The following is a 16986-nucleotide window of genomic DNA, read 5'->3' as shown; positions in this document are numbered from 1 at the left end:
CTCTGAAACAATCAAATAAAGGCACCTAGTGTCTGTAGAGCATTTTGTAGGTTCTGAATACTGTTTTAATCACTTCACACATATTAACTCACTGAATCCCCTCAACAACCTTAGGATGTAGGTTCTGTATTTAGGTTGAAATTGCCATTTCTGTAGGTCAGAAAGCCAGGTATTGGTGATTTCATGTGGTCCAACCTAACCCATCTAACCTATTTTACAGAGCAGGAATCTGAAACACCGAGACAACATAATTTTCCCAAGGTCACACAGGCAGTTAGTTGCAGAACTGGGATTTGAGGCATGACCAAAGATAGTTAACCTCCTAAATCTCTTTCGCTGACAGTTTGGCTTTAACGTTTCTATGATCCCAGATTCTCAAAGTCGTAGCGAAAACTTCTCAAGGTATTAGTGTTGATTGGCACTGGCATTACTGGAAGTAAGTGGCCCTGTTGGGTAAATCAGAGGCTGCGGTGCATTTTCCCCGATGATTCCCTATATGTGCCCTGTGATTTCTTTACTGGCAGAGCTAGTAATCAGCAAAGACAATACCTTCAGTAAAAGAGGGAGTCATATGCCTTCCTTTTCTCATCTACTTTAATGTCTTATATATACTCAACTCTAATTTTTAGTGCTAATATTGTACTTACTCAGGTTATTTTATCAGTATTAATGATCTTCCAAAAGATCACTGAAAAATCCTTGAAAAGTTGGCATTTACTAACAGGGAAAGTGCTAACATCAGAAATTTAGAATTAATCTAATGAACGCATTGGAATGTATCCCATTTTTATTTTCAGCCCCTCAAGGACAGTCAGAAAGACTTCTTAAAATCTGATGATAGTAATATCATCTTAATCTTAGTATCTGATGATATTAAGCAGAGCTCTAATACCAACCAAGCAGTAGCTTAAATGCTTATGAGTCTATAAAAGGCAGATGCGGACCAGATTGAATGGTTGAGTAATTGGAGGAAAATCATTTGGAAAAGGACCGAGAATTTAACTCTCAGATTTAAAAAGCTGAAAAAGATCATCTATTCTAAACCCTTCATTCTGGGGCTTCTGACTTGCCTAAGGTTGCACAGCTGGCCAGTGGTCACTCCTGCTTCTCACAGTACCTCCTCTCCACCTCAGGTCCTTTCACAGGGAAACAGCCTCTACAGAATCTCTTTTCAATCACAAAATAAGTACATCTGAACCTTAAGAACTATTTTGAGAATTAAACAAACTGTTCTTAGTATGGATTGATTTTTGTTACTCATTTGCTTCTCAGAGTATTTTTAAATTGCAAGTATGGAAATATTAAATATTAATAAAAGTTTTTTTAAAACTGCAATCAGATCTTTAGGAAAACATTTCAGCCAAATGCATTTAACTGAAACATTTATCTGCAGATAGCTTGCTTTATTTTTATTCAAACTTTCAATTGATTGATTTTACGTGATGGATGAAACATTAAATGCTCCTTGACGTAGAGCTTTCCCTTTCTCCATCATAAATTGACGTTTTTGTGGCTCCTTTGTGCTGCAGCATTCAAAACTGCCTTTTTAAGAAGTAACAAAAAAATAGTATTTGCTACAGTCAGCAGATGGTTGTCACATTTTGTTTTCAGTGCGCCTTACCACTTAATTTTGTTTTGTGGCAGAATCAGAGGTTGCCAGTCAAGCATCTGCTATAGCTTATGGCCTAGGACTGGAGCCACTGCTGATGGCACATGTTCAGAACAGCACTAATCTAAAATAAATGTTTAATAAGCTAGCCATAGAAGCACCTGGAATTTTTTTTCTTTAAATTTTACAGAACTGTATGAAAATTTTGGAGGTTAGAAACAATTCTACATGAGATTTGACTTACACATTTTAATGTAGTTTAGTATATGAAAAATAATGCTTTTTTTTTTATCGTTTGTGAATTCCAGCTCATCAAGGTGCTGTACAAGACCAGCCATGCCAGCTGCCAGTGGAAATCGATCCTCTCATAGGTCTGTCACTTCCTTCTCTCTTTGCGATTCATTAAGCTCTGTATGGTGGCCCTGAAGAGTAGATTACAGTTGTTTTTCACTTGCTGGTTGCTGGGAATGGAATTTTCCTGATAAACCATTTGCATGCAAATTGGAACGCAATGAGCTGTGGCTATGCTGGTATTTCATCAACTCCCCCTCGTTGGTTTGCCTAATTTGAACAGGCCTAGGACGCGTGTCACTGAAAATTAATATGGATGCTGTAATAATGTGTGATTGAGAATGCGCATGAAGTTCTGTCAGGATAATATTGGATCTTTTCATCACTCAGACTTGTTGATGAGCAGGAGCGAGGCTCGTTATGATGAATTGGTGTACCAGTAATGTGATGGAGCTTCTTTGCTCAGGAAATTTTCATAATAACAGTGGGGTTCTTAGCAGCACTGTGTTGAGAAAAATAAAACTGTAGTGCCAGGGTTTCATCATTAAAGGAGATCAGTCCTTTCTTCCTGGACGCTCCATTCAATCTGAGGGGATTAATGTGCAATTGCGGAGCAGTTTCAAAGTTGAAATATATGGCCCAGCCAATGGCAGTGTTAAGGTATTTGTATTCATTTTCCTAGGGTCCTACAGCCCAATAAATTGCCATTGGAGGTTAAATTTGTTCAGGGTGAAAAAAAAAGAAAAAAGGAGGAGACCAGAAAGAGCCATTGGGATGAAATGACTGTCTGCAGCAGATGACGTAGAATATTTAATTGCTGTCGTGCTTTTTGAGTAGGTTAGTTGAAATCTCCACTTTAGCATTTTTCAGCCTATAGTGGGGATTTCAAATGTGGCCCCACTAAGAGTGTGAAGCCTTGATATTGAAGATTTTAGTCAATAACTTTTAGAATAAAAAACTTAATTACCTAGCTGCAGGGGTATGCTACTAGCATGGATGTTTGGCCTGCAATTTTGTCAAATTGCCCTGGCACAAGTAAATTTGTTAGTATTTTAAAGTTTTTAGATAAAGCATATGAATAAGCTCATTGATTATTTTAAAATTCAAGGTGTTCCCTTTGTGTATGTCACCTTTTTTTGTCTTTAACACCATTGTTTCAGTGGAGAGCTAAATGACCACCATTTGCAGATTAATTATCTAGATGAACTAAAGTAACCTTAAGCTCAAAACTAAGTCTTTCATCATTTCCCCAAATATAAGCAGAAATCTAAGAAGTAACTATCTATATGAAGGATAATTACTACCCTGCTTCCTAAATCTTATTTTGCTTTGAGTAGATATGATCTGCCGTATATTTTTTAAAAACTTAAATCCTCACTTGGGTAAAGTTTTAAGAGTCAGGAAAATAATAAAACCCATTTGCTATGCTACTTAAAGCCTGATTTCTGAAGTATAGAATCATTGTTTGTCTTAAACCTTGACAATGAATATCATATAGCATAAAGTCTAAATTAATTCAGAAATTGTGACCCTTTAGACAAGGCATGGTGAACTTTTTTGGTAAAGGGGCAGATAGTCAATATTTTAGGCTTTGTGGGCCATAAGGTCTCAGACACAACTACTTAAGTCTGCTGTCATAGCACAAAAGCAGCCACAGACAGTATATAAACAACTGAGCATTGCTGTGCTCCAATAAAATTTTATATACAAAACCAGGCACAAGCCAGATTCAGCCTGCAGGCCATAGTTTTCTTCCCTACTCTAGATCATTGGTCCTCAGACTGTTTGCTCCTGTATCCCTAAAATAATTGTTTAAAACCGCGTACCTTCTCACACATTTTTAAGATGACATCTGAAAGTTTAAATATGACATCATCACAAGTTTAAGTAGTTACAATGGTTATTGTTTTTGGCATAGTGTATAAAATTTTAAATACATCCAGTAGAATCTAAATATTAAAGTCACTTGAGAGTATTTTCTGTTTTAAAAAGTGCATGAAAAAGCTTTTAACATTTGAAAATTTTACGTATTCCTTTCTCATCTTGAATTTATATTTTCATTGTACTTTCCTTGCACAATTTTATTTTAACTTTAGAAAATTGATTACCCTACTATACTGTTTTCAGCAATAAAAATATTTATGTAAATTTAAACATTGAAATTTCCTGTGACCATAAGGCTCAGCTCAAAGAGTTAATCTGCATTGAGTTATTACAAATATTATTAATACACACTTATTACAATTTAAAATTTTAATAAATATTATTGAACATAAAACACATATTTATTGGAAATAGGAAATACAGCTTTAATGAAATGAATAGGGCTTTTCTGTTCATGTATTCATGGATAAACATTATTTGTTTTTTGTTTTTTGTTTTTTTTTTGAGGAACATTATTTGTTGTTGAATGAGACAGAATTTGTCAACAGTTCTAATCTTTTGGGTTTTTTTAATAGATGGAAGCTTTGAGGAATGTTACTCACATAAGAAAATAGATGGGAAAGGAAAGAGTCTTACTTTAACAATGTCATTCAAATCTTTGAACTCTTTCTGAGTTATGTGACAAAATTCACAGAGTGGTGTATTATTAAGGATTACTTTTATGGTCTATCATTAAATAACCATTTTAACAATCTATCACTCAAACTTATTTTTAATGATCTATCAATTGACAGCATGATTAGATCCTCCTTCCATTTTATAGAAAGCAATGAATTGGAAACCACCTGCCCTGCAGAATGATTTGATACCTAGGCGTTCACCTTCCAGCATCACATCAGTATTTTGAATTGGCCCCTTTTTACTATGGTGCTTTACCCCAGGGTAAAAAAAGAGATTTTTTTACCCTGGGGTAAAGCACCATAGTAAAATTCTATCTAGTGGAACAAGAGCATGCAAAAAGGGAGGTAAGAAAGGAAAACTCACAGGAGAGTTCTCAGGCAAATCTGTTTTAGGCAAGAGAACATATGAAAGTTGAGGAACTAGAAATTGATTCCCTTAAAACCATCTGTGCCTGTGTGTCCCTTGGGAAATCTTATACCCCAAGGGATATGCATGTCCCAGTTTGAAGACTGCTTATCTAGACATATATACCTAATTTTCATCAAATAAAAATACTTTCCGTATGGAATCTCAGGAAGTTTACTAGAGAAAATAAAGAGAGATAAAGGAAAGGCAGTTGGGAGATTATATCGATTGGATGGATGGATGGCTGGATGGCTGGCTGGATGGATGGGTGGGGGGTTGCAATGTTAAATTATAAGTAAGCACTTATTTGGAAAATAGATCATCTGAATGCTGAAGGGGCATCAGCCTTTACCCATGGGTACTTTGTGGTCATTCAATTCAAAATTATGCACATGCCCAGATCTGTCAAATTAGGTCCTCCCAGGAAATCATGCCAAAAAGACGAGTGAAAGTTTGTATCATAGGAGCGAAAGTCATATAAACATTGGCAAAAATAAACATTGTTATAATTTTCATGTGGAATGAAGAACTGTAGTAACCAGTATAGAAAATGCTACATATCTTGTCTTTAACTGCTAGGTTTCTTGGAATTAAAACACTAAATGGTATCACACAGCTTCACTGCAGTGAGATGCTAATGTCTCTCCATGATACACTATTTGATACATAAAAGCTTTTTTCATCTGCCAGCAAGTTCCCTTTGTGTGGAAGGAGGTGGGGAGTGATTCTCGGCTAGAATCGGCCCTTTTTACTACCGCTGTCACTTACTAGCCCATTAATCTCCCCAAAGTATATGAAGCCTATTATCAAATAGTTATCTAATAATCCTACATGATTAAGTTGTATAGTCAGACACTAGCAGAATTTTGCAGTATTTCACATGTATATGAATATGTTTGCTATGTTGTGTATGCCATGAGGGCGAGGGATATTTTATTCCTTTGTATTCCAGCACAGGACTGGAGGGTATTTTGAACACTTTTTTCTTCCATACTACTTTCTGAGCCTTCTATTGAATTGGCCATATTAACTTAGTTACTACATACAATGAATATAACATAGATATATTTCTTTTTAAAATTTTTATCAATAGTGCATCTATGGTATTTTTTTCCCCAAAAAACTGCAAACTATGGTACAAAGAACATAATAATCAGAGGCAGAAATTTATTTTGTTTGTTCTCATGTCTGGTATGATCAAGTTTCTTTAGCAGTGTAAGAACCATAATTTGTATTGGAAAGTTGGTGATGAACTAACTCTTAGATCACTAGCAACAAAGCTTTCTATCTGTTTGGCTTCATAATACCAAAAAAGGCATCTCAGTGAGAATTCCTTTGCTGATAATGACACACTTGATAGTGTATTTCTGGAGGATTATTACTCTTCACATGTGCATGATGTTGCTCTGTGTCTGACCTTGTGCCTTGTGACAAACCCCATCTCAGGTGCTCTGTAGCGCTTTGAAAACACACTGCCAGACTGGCTTGTTCTATTGCTTACAGGAGTAAGAAAGTGGCAGTGTGCTATGCTTTGACTTCTTCAATTACAAGTATCTTTAATAAATAGTCATTTTACCCTTTCCTTACATGCAAGTGCAGCTGTAAACAGGGGAAATGGGAGTTCACATGTAGTCAAATTAAAGACCTGTTAAAGCCAAAGTAGTACAAGATGCTACAATATTTCAAATATATGACATTTATATTCTAGTATCTCTTCCTTGTGACTAAAAGTTAAAGGTAATAGATTGTCACAACATGAATCCATTCTCATGACAGTAGATGTAATGAGATTGTCAGAAACACAAACCTGTGATGCGATCTGGAGATTCTAATCTAGTTTGGTCCTGCCCAAGAGCTAGATAGCATGTTCTGAGAATTGTATACTATGTATTTTAAAATTGTAGTGTATTATTGTTTCTTTCCTCTAGGCAGAATTTCATACTGAGCTGTTGAATTTGGCTACCCCTATTCTTCCGGCAATCAGATTGTGTTTTCCTACTTGGTTTTTCAAATATTACTATATTGAATATTAAAGATCAGATATTCTTATCCTGGAATGTATTGTCTCTCCTCCCTCAGCCCCAACCCCCAGTATGACAAACTATGGGATTTCTTTGCGCGTGTGGGTTTAGGAGGCTTTTTTTTCTTCCTCTGTTCTCATAGCCAGCAATACAGGAATGCACAGGAGGCAAATCACTGACCTTTTAGACCAAAGTATTCAAGTGCATTCCCAGTGCTTTGTCATCACTTCGGACAACCGCTACGTTCTCCTCTGTGGCTTCTGGGATAAGAGTTTTCGAGTCTACTCTGCAGACACAGGTAACTTCATCATTTCTTCATCAGTGAACTAAAGTTTATGACAAGTGATGTTCAGAGGCTTGAGAATGCTTTCTCATCTTCTTCCCTGTAAAAATTCCAGAATTCTAAAATTTGTGAAATAAAGACAGTTTTCTCCTTTCAAGTAATAATCTACTCTATAGTCCATTATTAAGTTAACTTCAGAATGCTTTTCAGAGGCAGTTTTTGGTAGGCTTGTCTCCCAAGCTCATACTTGCAGAATGAACGATTCATTTCGAAAGCATATCCTGGTATGTAAATACTATATGCACGTGTATATGCATAATCTTACGGCAAGTGCACATACTTATAGGTGTATTTCCCCACTTTAGTGTTATATAAAGGTCATTTTTTCCCTACTGGAAATTCACATTAAGTGTATTTCTTGGGAGCAGATATCTTGCCTCCACCCAATTCTGCACAGAATCTTGCTGAAAACTACACCATCATGAAGGAAAGTAAGCTGACTACTGATTTTATGTGTGACAGGAGGTCTTGTTAAAAATATAAAAGTTTAAGTATAGCGCTTCCCTGGTGGTGCAGTGGTTGAGAGTCCGCCTGCCAATGCAGGGGACATGGGTTCGTGCCCCGGTCTGGGAAGATCCCACATGCCACAGAGTGGCTGGGCCCGTGAGCCATGGCCGCTGAGCCTGCGCGTCCGGAGCCTGTGCTCCGCCACGGGAGAGGCCACAACAGTGAGAGGCCCGCGTACCGAAAAACAAAATTAATTCTTGGTTATCCAAGGAGTTTGTCCTAGGTATATTTTGATGATAGCATTGTAACAATAGCAATGAGAGAGTAGGGGAAAATAGTTAAATATGTACTGTGCATAGAATAAACCCTAGAAGTTGTTTTCAGGCATGGTCCTGTTTAATTTTTGTTTTATGGAATTGATGATCTAATTTTCTCGTAATTTCCGTCTTTATTCTGTAGAATAAAGAAAGAAAGAAAACATTATCATTCAGGTCTTTCTGATTACTTGGGTTTTTACTAGATGTTTAGGTCTGTGAAGTTGATTACTATTGAATCTAAAACTCCTCTGGAACTCTTTAAAAATGCAATAGGGATTGATAAGCTTTCCTAAAATATATTTATTATTATGAATTTTCTCTGATTTAATTATCAAATTTAAATTTTAACCTTTTCTTTCACTATTATGGTAATGACAACTTTGGCATTATTTGACCTCAAACTGTGGTCCCTTCTCACACAAACTTTCAGATTAAAATTGTTACATCCTCTCACAAGTTTTCCTTAAACATTCTTTTAGATTGCATATTGGTTTTTATACGTTAAAAATTATTTTTTAACTCGCATACAGTAAAATTGATTTTTTTGGTTATAGTTCTGTTCGTCTGGGCATTGTATACAGTTATGCAGCTGCCACCACCACCACAGTTAAGACGCAGAGCAGCTGAGGTCCCCCGGAACCCCCTGTGCTGCCCCTTTGTGGTCAGCCCCTTCCCTTAGCTCACCCCCCTCAGAACCGCTGATGTAGCCTTCATCCCTATAATTTTGCCTTTACCAGAATGTCAGAAAATGGGATCATATATATATCAACCTTTGGTTTTGACATTTGAGGCTTTTTGAGTTTGTTGACATTTCATACCACTTTAATAAGACGTTGAATATTAATATTTGTAAAGTAAAGCTAACCTCCCTTTTATATAATACTAATAATTAAAATAATTCTTATAGTCACACAGTTCTCTAGAATTTACAGAATTCCTTCTTTCTCATACATGATATTGTGTCAGCCTGACAATAATCCTATGAGATAGAACAGGTGTCCTTCGCTCCATTTTTCAGGTGATGAAACCGAGGTTTAGAAAGGGTAAGTAACTTGTTGATATCTGCATAGATAATGGTGCTAGAGCTGGGCATTGGAGCCAACTCCTCGGACTTCAGATGTGGCATCTTTGTGACTATACCATGTTATCTCATATAAGTGTTACCTGTTTAAAAACTAGGTTCCGAGAGCGTCTGCCATGTTACTTTACTTAATAAACTAGATGACGTTCCTTCCCCTCTTTCCAAAAGCCTTCTACTTTATTACTTTTTAAAACATGCATATGCGTGTGTATGTATAAAACATTTTCTAAGAAATAGCCTCATTTTAAACTTCATTTCAGTGGGACTGACTTACCATGTACACTAAAAATATTTATACTTGCCAGGAAAGTTGTGAAAAAAATCTCAAATGATAGTTCTAATATCTTTCTTAGTATCTTGTATACAAACTCTGATGCTAGTTTTATTTTAAATTATTTAAATTTTAAACGTGTCTGTGTTTTTATGATAATAGGAATATTAAATATTTTCTCCTAAGTTTGGCAGAGACACAGAGAAAAATTGTATGATCAATAATATATAATGGCATAGCTATCACAAGTGTTGAATTCAATTATATTTTGGCACATACGCCAAAAAAAAAGTCCTTCTCTTATTAGATTTGGTGGGGCAGGGAAGCGGGGGTAGAGAGAAACACGGTTGTAACAGGAAATTCTTTAAACATAAATCATGTTTTCGGGACACAACCAGAACAGCAGAGGCAACAATAAAACCTCCCCTCGGCAGTGGGAATTATTTTCAGGCCACATTTTAGATTCAATGGTGCAGAGTCCTGAGCTTGAATTTTTTTTATTTGTAGCACAGCTGTCAAATAAAACATTAACTAGAAAATTTGTTCTGTCAAAAAGAAGATATTCTAGTGCTTGTGGTAATATTTGATATTAGTGTGTGGAGAGGTGGACTGGTATTAAAGGAAACAAAAAATAAAGGTCGACGAACACTTATGAGATTATCAGAAAATAATTTACCAAAAAGAGCAGCAGGTATTTATATGCTATGATTTATTTAGGAGGAGTGAACCTCAACCTCATAGCAATAACAAATATTGCTAAGGAAGGCTGCCAGAAGAGGAAAAAGCAAACTGAAAAAAATAATGTTTTCCAAAGTTGAGCCCAAAGGATAAATTGTAGAAAATGAAGTTAATTTGTATTAAAATATGAAACTCTTTAGATGTAAATACTTAAATGTCACTCCCTCATCTCCATCTTCCTAGCAAATAGCTGCTCTTTTGCAAGCCTCCTGGCATACGTGGAGCATTTGGGTTTCCTGTATGCCATGACCTCAAGTACCTAATTGTAGTTGCTTTACTCATCCTCACTTCTACAACCCACTGAACTGATGGGTATCACATCTTAAATAGGCCTACTCTAAATAACCCATTTAAATCACTCCTTTAGTTGACATGCTCTCAGCATTTAGTATAGGCTGAGGCAGAAGTCACTGTACATACAGAAGTCAAAAACATAATCACATTACGGGGTGTTCAGTGTTTTCAGTAGCTAAAACTCACTGATTTAACCTTCAGTTTTCGAATGAGAGTGCATTCAGCTCCCTAACTTTTGTCTCATCCTTAGTAAGGCCTGCCTCTAATCTAACCCCACCCATTTTACCCCTAAACCTCTCTACTTTGTCCTTCATATAAATTGGAAATGATGCAAAAATTATTAGATTTTTAATATTTAATTTGCTTTCTTCTTTTCCATTTTTTTATTCTAGAAAGACTTGACTTCTTCTTACCATATTCTTTATTGATAAAAGCTAATTTTTAAAACGAATGTTTTGGTGTTAATTTAAAAAGGTTGAAGAAATTCAGAAGTGAACATTTTTGACATTTAGCAGTTAAAATACCTGCTTTGACTAAAGTCTTTATCCATAGGAGAAAAAAATGTCCTTTATTAATTTTGCAATTTGAAATTGATATGAATCTAATCTTAAGTTACTCTTAGTAGACTGTGTACAAGAGAAAACACTGTATTTGACTTTCCATCTGATTTGGATAAAGTACATCTCAGTATTTTACTTATAAATTTGCAGACTTTATAATAAGCTTTGGGTTTATTAAAACCAATAATTTAAAAAATTTAGTGGAAATACTTTTAGTTTTATGTATTGTTATCTTGAAAAGTTTATACGTGTAGATACATGTAGATACCAATACTTAATTGAGACCTTAAGCTTTAGAATAGGTTATGATGTGTTCCAAGTTAAACATATAAACTTTTTAGGCATACTTATTTTTTTCCAGCTTAATGGTTTTTATCTTGAACATCTGAATTGTATTTTTTATGACCCCACTGAAACGGTTATTTGAAAAAGAAGAAACACTCATGCTGAATATTAAGGGTAGACATTCTATGACGTTCATTTGTAGATTCTCTAGACATTTCAAAGAGAAACGTTAGCTAGAAACTATAGGGAGAGAGTGGAAGGGCTGCTATAGATATTTAATTCTTTAGACAAGTTTGTGTGAATTATAAACACCATATCTGATTAAGCAAAAAAAATATAAACTTTTTTTTCTCACACTGTTATGTGAACAGTTCATCCTGTGTTTAACATCCTAGGTACACAGTAAGCTTACTGGATACCCCCGTCCTCACCCTACGCCTAATCATTACTGTTAAACCGTCATAATCTTAATTTCATCATCCTCCCGCCTCCCCAGGAACTTTCATCCTTCAGGCAATTAAAACAAAGAAAGAATGACCTGGCTCAGATTGTGGTGACAATATGTTAGTTCTTTTATCAAAATTTAGTTCATGTAATCCTGATTTGAAGAAGCTGGGGAAGGGTAAGCTGGGACAAAGTGAGAGAGTGGCATGGACATATATACACTACCAAATGTATAAAATAGCTAGTGGGAAGCAGCCGCATTGCACGGGGAGATCAGCTCGGTGATTTGTGACCACCTAGAGGGGTGGGATAGGGAAGGTGGGAGGGAGGTGCAAGAGGGAGGGGATATGGGGATATGTGTATATGTATAGCTGACTCACTTTGTTATACAGCAGAAACTAACACACCATTGTAAAGCAATTATACTCCAATAAAGATGTTAAAAAAAAAAAAAAAAGAAGCTGTCCAAAGTGGCTAATACTGTCCTTGTATAGATCACTTTGAAGAATAGAAGAAGAAATAAATTGGCTTTACTAATTCAGAGATGGGTTTGTGTTAGTGAAGTTTGAATGATAGAGTATCTACAGAAAGGCAACTAAGTTTTGCTTTGTTTTGAATCATACAGAGTAATTTAAATTGTTGAAATAAGGGTTTTCCTGGGCCTGCTTTAATCAGTAGACATGATTCATTTGTAATTTATAGGAGCTATGTATAATAACATTATTAGTTGAAATAGTTTTAACATATGTCTTAAATGTGACTATCACTCTTCAATTGATTTTGTGGTTGTTGTTAACTATTCAAAGAAAACTTTTAGGTTGGACCAGGTTAAATTTTATTATAAGATCGGAATTATCAGAATCGGATTAATACAACTTCATTATCTTCTTAAGTGAAATGATCACTGGAAATTTTTTCAATTTTTTATATAGCAGTCTTAAAGAAAATTGTTTTGTATTTCAGGAAAATTGATCCAAGTGGTGTTTGGCCATTGGGACGTCGTCACTTGCCTCACTCGTTCGGAGTCATATATTGGGGGAAATTGCTACATTCTCTCAGGGTCACGTGATGCAACCCTTCTGCTCTGGTACTGGAATGGAAGAAGCAGTGGGATTGGCGATAATCCAGGCAGTAAGTACAATTTATTTTATAAGTAAACTTTTACAAGTGATGTATAATAACATTTTGCAGTGAAGTTACCTATTTCATCATGGTGAAAGTGAAACTGAAGTATCAAGTAGTTTTAATTTCTTATAATTTATAATTTAAGAAAGGTCTGGATAGCCTTGTTATTAACATTTTGTGACCATTGATAATTCAAATTCAAGCATGAAATCTCATTTTTCATGTTATCGGTTATTCTATGATCTGAAAATGCTAGTTCTTTATTGATAATGGCCGTCACCAAATAAAATAGAGGTGTTTCATTCACAAACAATAAGATATAACATAAAAGAGCAATCACATATTATCTTGTTTATTGAATTCATGTTTTAAAAGAGCAAAACCATTATAATTTCATGGAAACAAACCAGTCTTTAGAAAAAATATGCTTTCATTTATGTTTTAGAAGATAAAACAGGTCATAAAAGGCCAATATGGAATATTCAAATTGGCTCTTGGTTTTTCGGATGGGAAATGAAAATGTTCACCAACAGCCTTAAACATCTTTATGAAACTATGCTGAAGGCAGTAAAACAAAAAATGTGTAACCAGTTAAAATTGTAATTCACAGAAGGCAAAAAAGGAAGCAACTACCATTAAAACCAGTCGCACACAGCTGCAGAAAAGAAATGGCTTTAGAAAAACACATTAAGAAGTAGGAAAAAACAATTAAAGGGACCACCTGAAAAATGACAATTTAATTAAAATGATTATGACAACACTGAAGAGTTCCTGCAAGAATAGCTTTAGATTTTTACTTCATAAGGTAGAGCATTTTAACTGCTCTTAAATATTTACAGTTTCTTAATTTAAAGCAAGTTGCAATGTATTTGGTTAAGGAAGGATCATGTTGTTCCTGATTACTTTACCTGAGTACTGTGGTACTTACTTCTGTCCCTCAGTCCCAAATTATAAAACAGTCTGAATATGTTTAAGTCCATCATATTTTGAATTGACTTCTTAAAGTTATGCTTATTAAATGTATATTGTTTGTATGAAAGTGAAACCTTCTCAAAAAATTTACTCAAGAGCCAGTACAGTTTTAAAAGAAGTATATGCAAAGTATTTTTATCAACGTTGTGTCTGCTTTGTATGTATTTGGTTTGGTGTGATGGTGAATCAAAGTTTTTATTTTAGGAACCTAATATGTATTTCTTATTTTAATCAGAACAGGGGTAACTCCCTATACTAATAGAATATGAAAAGTAACTTTAAGGCTGTGATGCTATGGGTAATACAGTCTTTATAGTCAGATCAAACTTTAGTATGTGTATCTATATGGGGAAGTAGTGTGTATCTCTCATATTTACACAACATCCCATTTTATATGTAATTCCAATCATTTTAAATATGTACATTTCAGGGCTTTTTTTTTTTTTCACATTCTTTTGAGAAGTACTTCGTGTTCTTTTCATTATGGAGTCTTACATTCTGCTCCTTCTTTCTGGCCTTTTAGGATGAGTGACTACTTTCAATTTCTTTTTTTTCTGTTTCTATAAATTCAGTTTTTGAGAATTCACTAAATTATCTCAGACAAACCTAGATTTGACATAGGTAATAAGTATACCATTTTGTTATTTACGTGAAAATATTTAGGAAGAGCTTTCTTTTGCTTTAAAATCGTGTGAGATGTTTCATGCACATATAGCAATTTCAATGAAAAAAAGATTTTTTTTTGTTTTTTTTTCTTCTTTGACCTAACCATGTTCTATATGTCATTACCAATGGGTATGTTGAGAAGTAGCGAAAGGCTACTTCTGTAAACCTAGCTACACTTCTGTGTAATTGTTGTTACATTTCAAAAATTTAAGTATATTTTAAAACTAGAAATATTCAGCTTTTCCAGAAGGGAGAAATATATATATATATATATGTATGTATATTTATTTATTTGTTTGTTTATTTATTTATTTATTTATATACATACATATATGTTTAAATACCTTGTAAATCACCCTAGAGATGGTTTTTACATGTATGACATTTTAAGAAATGAATCAAGTAGGACTGACCAGATCGTGGAGTTTAGAGTAAAACAAAGCTAAGTTCTAAGCTTTGCTCTGCTGTCTTGTCTATGAAATGAAAGCAACAATAGTAACTGACTTAAGGTGTTATCAGAAGCACATAATGCTTAGAACAAATAAATCACCACACAAACACCATGTTGCTGGCATTAGAGTATATATTATAATGTTCTTTTTTCCATAAAGCACTTCATCTATACCCTCATTGTCTGTAGTATGGTGGACAAATAACTCTTAGTAATGCTGGTAATGAAAAGGGAAAAAAAAAAAGAATAACGTAACAGCACATCTAATAAAAATTTTAGAAAATTATAATGCATCTTGGCTAAATTAAATTACCTTTCTCAAAGTGAACCTCGGCCTTCTTGGCCCTTTTATAACGTCTGATGTCCCAATTTAATTTTGCTTTAGCTTTGAAGGATGAATCTGGGAAAAAAGACAAATAGGCACTTTTACATATAATGAGAATTTCCACACATTAGAATAGAAAAATGAACAAGCCAGTCTAAGCTTTTCAAACGAAAATGACAAACAAAAACAAAGACATTTTTACCGCGTGTGAACTGTTTTAAACATTCATGAGAGCTGGTTCGGATTTTATAAGCCTGTGGCTCATTGATGGCTCCATGACGCAGCCACTGAAGTCACAGCTTTTCAGATGAGGAATTTTAGGTTATGCTTATTTCTGTGTTGTATCTCTTGGATGAAATATAATTGACCTTTAAGAAATAGTCAGGCTTTTATATACATAACGGCGGTGTGGTCTCTAAATGCATACAATGCCTCAACTTAAATTTTTGAATTTAGACTTTTTTCTTGCTTGGAAGGAAAATGAGTAAATTTTTAAAAAACTAGGCTATTGCTTTTCCTGCATTTTATAGGTCTCATTCAAGTATTTAGCTTTTTTATTTTAAAAATCATGAGAATAAGCTAGTAATTTTACTTGCTAGTGTCTTAAGCCTATGCCATTTTCTCCAAATCTAATATTAATGCTGTATGTAAAGTTGTTAGCTTTAGTACTGTTTTTTTAAAAATCATGTTATCCACTGTTAATAAGCACATTGTTCAGGTAAAATCAGGCTAATTCAAACTGGATAAAACCTATATATAGTATATAACTTGAGGCTTTTAAAAGGATGCACATGTTTTATGAAATCTGCCTAGATTATGTAGCAAAAGCCTTATTTTCCTATATGACAGATAGTGTTTCATTTTTGACTCTGTTGTCTTGTGATAGTTATCTCCTGTGGGATGCAGTTTTCTTAATGAGGAGAAAAATTAAGATAGGATTCCATTTAGTTGTGGATTTTTTAAATAAAATTAACCAAGAACATTTCAAAGAAAGACGTTTTCTACATGGAAGCATCTCTCTCTTTGCCTTAGTATTCTGTGTGTTTTATAACTGAATCTTGTGCACCAAAATGCTTATCCTGGAATACTCATTTTTCTATCCAGACTGTACATTTCCAAATTTTGAAGAAAGTGTTCCCTGATGCATTCAATTGACATTTAAATACTTTAAACTTTAAAATGATCTTATAATCAAGGTGAAAATTTACAAGAGTTATTTATCCACTATTTTTATACTGTATTAATAGATCATAAACTTAAAATCAAATACTTATTAAGCACCTAAAAGTAAATGCTTATTAAGCTTTTTTAGGTATCTGAGTAATTTTTTTAAAGCCACAGTTGATTAGCTTTAGAAGAAAATGGTCGCTGACTATGAGGTGTTGCATAGATGCTGTGTAGTATTTCAGTAAAGTAGTTTTCCATTCTCGCATTCTGTTTTTGATTTGATTGAAAGGTGGCATTTTTTTTCCTCTTTGCAATCAGACATGCTAATCTATGTCAGCTTTCTCCTTTATGGGAATGGCGTCTACTGAAAAAAAAAAAAAAGTGTTTTTCATAACCAGATTCTGTTCTTTAAGAATATTTCAGCACCGTCAATTAGAAGGAAGGTTTTATTAACCATAAGGCTAGCACAAACAGACCACAGAGCTGTTTTTTAAAGTACTGTATGCCATAGCTGCCCTGCTTTTTCTCTGTCTAAAACTTCATTTTGTTATACTCTCATCAATCACTTAAGTCATTACCGTAAATCCTACTGTTGTTAATTTTACTAGT

General features: G+C 34.4%; 1 protein-coding gene across 2 annotated transcripts in view; it reads left to right on the top strand.

Moving 5' to 3' along the window:
• LRBA (LPS responsive beige-like anchor protein) overlaps positions 1-16986 on the top strand; it is a 777508-nt gene that overhangs the window by 736610 nt on the left and 23912 nt on the right. Inside the window, exons 51-53 of one of the 2 annotated variants that reach the window (XM_007469901.1) lie at positions 1918-1980; positions 7034-7189; positions 12635-12799. In XM_007469901.1, the coding sequence (XP_007469963.1) occupies positions 1918-1980; positions 7034-7189; positions 12635-12799 (384 nt within the window). Of the gene's footprint in view, positions 1-1917; positions 1981-7033; positions 7190-12634; positions 12803-16986 lie in introns of both variants that reach the window. The other variant, XM_007469902.1, reaches the window with a different exon arrangement.

This window comes from Lipotes vexillifer, unplaced genomic scaffold (assembly GCF_000442215.2).
Source record: "Lipotes vexillifer unplaced genomic scaffold, Lipotes_vexillifer_v1.1 scaffold755, whole genome shotgun sequence".
NCBI lineage: Eukaryota > Metazoa > Chordata > Mammalia > Artiodactyla > Lipotidae > Lipotes > Lipotes vexillifer.
Note: the sequence above shows the minus strand (reverse complement) of the source record. Positions and strands in the feature narration are given on the sequence as shown.